Source organism: Triticum aestivum, chromosome 2B (assembly GCF_018294505.1).
Source record: "Triticum aestivum cultivar Chinese Spring chromosome 2B, IWGSC CS RefSeq v2.1, whole genome shotgun sequence".
NCBI lineage: Eukaryota > Viridiplantae > Streptophyta > Magnoliopsida > Poales > Poaceae > Triticum > Triticum aestivum.
In genome coordinates this window covers 85,656,033-85,661,267 of record NC_057798.1, presented here as the reverse complement: position 1 = coordinate 85,661,267, position 5,235 = coordinate 85,656,033, and the positions used below count along the sequence as shown (strand labels likewise).

The following is a 5,235-nucleotide window of genomic DNA, read 5'->3' as shown; positions in this document are numbered from 1 at the left end:
TTTCAAGTGACATCCCGTAGTTTCCACGACGTCTGCTCCATACAGTCGCCACTTGGATACCGTCAATGGCTCGCCGGTGCACAGCTCACGCCCATTACATACATTGACCTCTATTTCCCCCCTATCGACACGTCACGCATCGAGCGAAAATTGAATGGAAGTCAAGGCTGGCGAGGCGATCCGATGATGGATCTGCGTACATTTTTATATGCCGATTTGCTATCTATCTCTAGGAATCGCAGCGAAACAAGACGACGTAAGCAGTTGAAGTGGTCTACACACAGGACAATGAATCGATCAAACAATCCACCGATTAGATACGGCCATGATTCATTGGATTGGGTTAATACACGACGCAAGAGCCAACGGAACCGTTCTACAGGGCTCTGACTTCTTGGGCTGTATATAACCAGAGAAAGTAAGTAAGCTGACGAAATCTTCATCAATGACGTAGGCGTCTGAATAATAAATCAACCTATGTTTGCGGTGCGCCACGGCGACGACGAAGTGCTTAGATTGACCGTGATCTGGTCAGTCGAAGCGGGAAGCGGGATAGTACACCGACAGAGGGCGGAAATCTGTCATCTGGTCATGTGTGTCATTATCTCCAATTTGTCACAGATTTCGTCATGTCAATCCAGTGAGTGGCACGTAAGGAAGTTGTTTGCTTCATGCTTTATCAACACCTTCCTGGAAGCAGGGCACAGGTTGAACTTGAAATGCAGCACCGCTGCCGTAGGTGGAGTTTCCTTCAGTTTGTGTACATCTTTTTCTGCAGTCGGTCACCACGGTTGGGTTCCCATTGTGCTTCCTGGAAGGAGGACATCAGTCTGCACCGGCACGGCAAGATCAGCTTCTTTCTTGTCAGTCACCTACAGCCTACAGGTCTCAGCAACGTGTTGTACTAACGAGATTATCCACCAGACTTCCGGCTCCTCAGGACTTTCACGGCCTGGCTACCATCCACATGGTGCAACCCATGTTGCCTCAGGCCAGACTTACCGTCGTCCTTCCCATTCTTGAGCGCTTCCAGCAAGTGCTGGGCGTCTGTCTCTCGCATGGTCAGCAGCTTCAGAGAGTCGGTTACAAACGGGAAGAAGGCCTCAGGTCTGGAACAGTAGGGCCTGAAGATGCGGAGGAGGGCCTTCGTGTCGACCCTTAGCTGGACGACTGCGGGGTCAGAGAACTTCACCTGTCCCCACCGTATGCTGCTGTAGACAAAGTAGTCAAGACCTTCTGCTATGCTCCTCCACAGGTCAAGGAAATCCTTGGAGTTGAGATACAGCTTCAGTTTCGTGATTCGCTCTCTCAGGACTTCTAGGCTGGCTACAAATCCAGGCGATACCTCTAGGTTTTCTTCATCGGGAACCTGATCATCTGGTTGGCTTTGTTCATTTGATGATCCAATGCTTTGGACGTAGTCCCAGGATAGGTCTTCAAACTCAATCAGGATGGAGGACATGAACTGTTCCAGAAAATCAGTCCCTAGCTTAACCAAAAAGGCAATTTCGTCTGCAAAGAAAGAACACTGACGTTGGGCACTGTGTTTGTGGATTTGTTCTTGGTTTCCATCAACATAATTCCCATGCGCACCCAGCTCCATGAAGGCGGTATCTTCATCCCACTCCCGAAGAACATACTCACAGTATCTAGCGGCATTGATTGCATAGGAAGCTTTCAACAAAGACTCTTCTTGTAAAGCTGTATTTGGCAACTGCAATGCCTCACATCGCTCATGCAACAAAACAAAGAAGTCATTCAAGAACTGGACTGAAGTGGATCTGCAATACTGGATCTTTGTTCCCTTAGTTGGCAGAGCATGACTTCTTTCAACCATCGTCGATGCAGTTTTGACGACAAATTCAGAAACAGGTGGAGCTTTGTAATCTTCTCTTGTAGACAGAATAAACTTAGCAGTGCTTTGCTGGTGACCAAGCTCATCCTGAGGATCAATACTACATAACCAACTTGCTTCATCCTCCAATTCAGATTTGAGCTTATTCTGTGCAGAATTAAGCTCTATATCCGCCCATATCCGAAGCCAATCAGAATGTCCAATGTATATTGAAAAGACAGATAATGACCTTGAGAGCCCTTCAGAAGCCAATGCAACTTTCTGAATTCCTGAATCTGCAAGCAGCTGCATCCTTTTATCAAAAGTAATCATCTGGTCATTCAAATGCATCCAAGATGAATGTACTTCAAGTTTGTCATCAGTACGATGATAAGCGGTGACAAGGGGTGGGAAAATTTGCGTCTCAAGGTATCCTAGAAGCATTTTTACCATTCCAGTTACCCAAGATTCTTTGGCACTTAAGCCGACAAGTCTTGCTTTGTCAATCAAAGGCTGCAGTATATCATCCACTCCATCCATGAAATCCTTTGTTATCTTGTAAACGAGAGCAAAAATAAACTCTGGTTGTTCAGACCATTTAGAAAAATGATATTCCATCCTTGACACAATAGGGTGGACCAATTCATCAATTGCCCAAAGTCCATTATCAAGGCACGCAGTTTTATCAAAGTACTTCGAATCTGACAGGCTAGGAGTAGTTGCCGCTGGCATCTGGCATTGACGCACTTCACGGTTGGCTTGCACATGTTGTAGAGCACACAGTGCTAGAAAGCTTTCAGAATACTTCTCTTTATTTGCCTCGTTCATCAAGATAAGGGGATTTGGAACTTGGGAGTACTTATCCTTCTCCATGTCAGGTGAAGACAAGGAAGGTGGCCAGCCTAGTGCAGCAAGTAGAGCACGATAATCTGTAAGTGCTTGAGGCCTCAAAATGGCTAGAGTCTTGTCCACTCTTGAATCAACCGCCACTATAAGATTTGTCCACTGTGGCCTACTTGTGCTGATCCTTACCAATTCTTGCTCAATATCTCTCACAGCATCAACAGCCTGGAGCAACTTTTCTTGCTTCCGTTCCACCCCCTACAATACAGAAAAGAAAGAGTAACACTTAATACAGGTTACTGCTGAGAGGCCTATTATATGAGCATATAATCTATTATTAGTTTCATCCAGAACGACGAAAGGAGAAAGGAAAGACAAAAGGTTCTTACGTTTGATGCCCGTCGAAGTACTGATGACAGGTTCAACTTTGAGGCCTGTCTAACAATAGAATATGCTGCATCTTCTAGGTTACCAACCAGAGCTTCCAACTGTAGAGTAGCTTCTGGAATGTCAGCATAGCAAAGTTATAGAAAGCGCTATAAATCCCTACATCACATACTAGGAGGACAAGAAGGAGATAGAATAATACAGTAGGAACAATCTACCGCACCAAACAGGTTCTCTTTTTTGCAGAAAAGGACAAATTACTTGTGGTCATGCACATTGCAGGAAAGTAAACTGATCACACCAAATTTAAGCAGTTAACACTGTTGTTAACTGGTACAACCAGTTTTATGATCTGTGGAAGACGACGTTTATTCAGGAAATTCTGAATGCTGATACTAGTTTATTTGGCGAGGAACTTCTCAACTGAGTAAAAGCTTTACATGGACTGTCCCCTCAGTTCACATGGTCAGTCCCTCAGTTGGACATTTGGTTGGAATTTATGCATTCCTTTTGGTGTTAGATCAAATCATCAAAGTAGTGTGAGGTATGAGCAAACCATATTGCAAGAACTATCTTTGAACAGAGAAACTGTTGACATGTCCCCCTTGTGAGTTGTGATCCAATCAAGCATATAACTTGCTAACATATCAGATTCAGAGCGAAGTTTGACAGGTTAAACCACTCACAGTCTAGGGGAATTTTCCCACAACAACTGTTTTCAGAAAAAGCTAAACGATTAATCAGCTAAAACATTCTTCCGGGAAATGCAGGATCCCCAACTAGTCCGAGATCCTGCAACTTAACAGTTAGGAGAGCATGCCACGGCGACGAGGGGAACAAACGCTCACCCGCGTAGAGACGAATGGTGTCGATCCGCTGGATCTCCCGCACGATCGCCGGCAGCTCCACGCCCGGAGCGCTCGCCTCCCCTTGGTCCCCGGCAGGGATGTCTCCTCCTCCTACGGACAGGGAACCCCCATTGAGACCCCGAGCCAAATCCGCGACAGGCAGAAGCAAACAAAGAACCGAACGGGTCGGGACGGGGTTTAGAACCCTAGGGTTTAGTTCAGGGGAGCGGACCTCGGGAGCGGATGCGGCGGAGGCCCGACCGGGCCTCGGCCGAGCGGGCGAGCCAGGAGGCGGAGCCGGAGGCGAGCTGCGCCTCGAGGCGGCGGAGGGACGCCTCGAGCCCCGCGCACTCGCGGCGCAGGAGCTCGGCGAGGGCCGGCGCGGCGGCGAGGTCCTCGGCGGAGGCGAAGTGCGCGTCGAGGAAGCCGCGCAGGGTCGCCGCCGGGGGCTGCGGCCGCGGGGGCGACATGGGCCGGTCGGTCGGTCGGTCGGAACTCGGGAGGGAAGGCTCGGGCCCGAGAAAAGAAATCGAAGTTTGAGACGTGGCCTCGGCGTGGGTCGGCAAAGGAAAACGGTTTTGCCTCTACACTGGACGGCGCCACATGGGAGAATATCAGCTTCTCCCATGCTCCACTTTTCAAAAAAAAAATATTTAGATGTTTCAAAATATTATACTCCATCCGTCCGAAAATACTTGTCATCAAAATGGATAAAAGGGAATGTATATAAACATACATCCTCTTTTATATATTTTGATAACAAGTATTTTCAGACGGAGGGAGTATTACAAAAAGAGTTTATGGATGTTCACAAGACAAGACATGTGTCTAGGATCGGCAAAAAGTTCAAACCAAAATTCGAAGTACACATCAGAAAAAAAAAAGACAATTGCAACCTGAATAATGTCAAAGACAAAACCAAAATGACACTATTTACATCTGGATTTGTCTTTTTTGTTTCTTGGTGTGTATTTCAAATTTTGATTTGGATTTTTCTTACATATCCTAGACACATGTGTTATGAACCTTCACAACATTTTTTGAAATTTTTCGAAACACCTAAGTAACTTTTCGAAAAGTGGTAGCATGGGATCACCTTAAGTTTGGAGCATAAGATATCTAACCCGGCGCCATATGTTGCAACTCATAAATAGTTCACGAAATAGGCTTTCAACCCATTTTATATATGAAGCCACAGCCGAACAAACACTGGTGGAAAAAGGGCCTTTGGTCGCGGTTCGCAACTGCCATTAGTCGCGGTTGCGCAACCGCGACAGACCGGGCGCGACTAAAGGCCCCCCCCCCCTTTAGTCGCGGTTGCTT

At 46.9% G+C, this 5,235-nt stretch overlaps 1 protein-coding gene across 3 annotated transcripts; it reads right to left on the bottom strand.

The window, feature by feature from the left end:
* Window positions 1-295: 295 nt before the first annotated feature.
* On the bottom strand, window positions 296-4,454 carry LOC123043628 (RINT1-like protein MAG2L). Of its 3 annotated transcripts, XR_006419418.1 has the most exons (5): window positions 4,145-4,454; window positions 3,913-4,023; window positions 3,067-3,179; window positions 476-2,935; window positions 296-399 (listed from the first exon to the last, which is right to left on the bottom strand). XR_006419418.1 is itself a non-coding variant. In XM_044466141.1 (4 exons), exons 1-4 carry the CDS (start codon window positions 4,380-4,382, stop codon window positions 914-916), a joined length of 2,484 nt encoding a protein of 827 aa, XP_044322076.1. In that variant the 5' UTR covers window positions 4,383-4,454; the 3' UTR covers window positions 296-913. The 3 variants fall into 3 exon arrangements, 2 of the variants coding, with proteins under 2 accessions (XP_044322076.1, XP_044322077.1); XM_044466141.1 differs by having other exon boundaries at window positions 296-2,935; XM_044466142.1 differs by having other exon boundaries at window positions 296-2,935; window positions 3,913-4,020.
* Between the last annotated feature and the right edge of the window lie 781 nt (window positions 4,455-5,235).

Bases quoted from the DNA above. Each gene is read 5' to 3' on its own strand.
- LOC123043628 (XM_044466141.1), bottom strand. From the start codon at position 4,382: ATGTCGCCCCCGCGGCCGCAGCCCCCGGCGGCGACCCTGCGCGGCTTC. The intron at 3,180-3,912 runs GTGAGCGTTTGT...CTGACATTCCAG, and splicing joins CACCATTCGTCTCTACGCGG to AAGCTACTCTACAGTTGGAA. The intron at 2,936-3,066 runs GTAAGAACCTTT...TCTGTATTGTAG, and splicing joins TACTTCGACGGGCATCAAAC to GGGGTGGAACGGAAGCAAGA.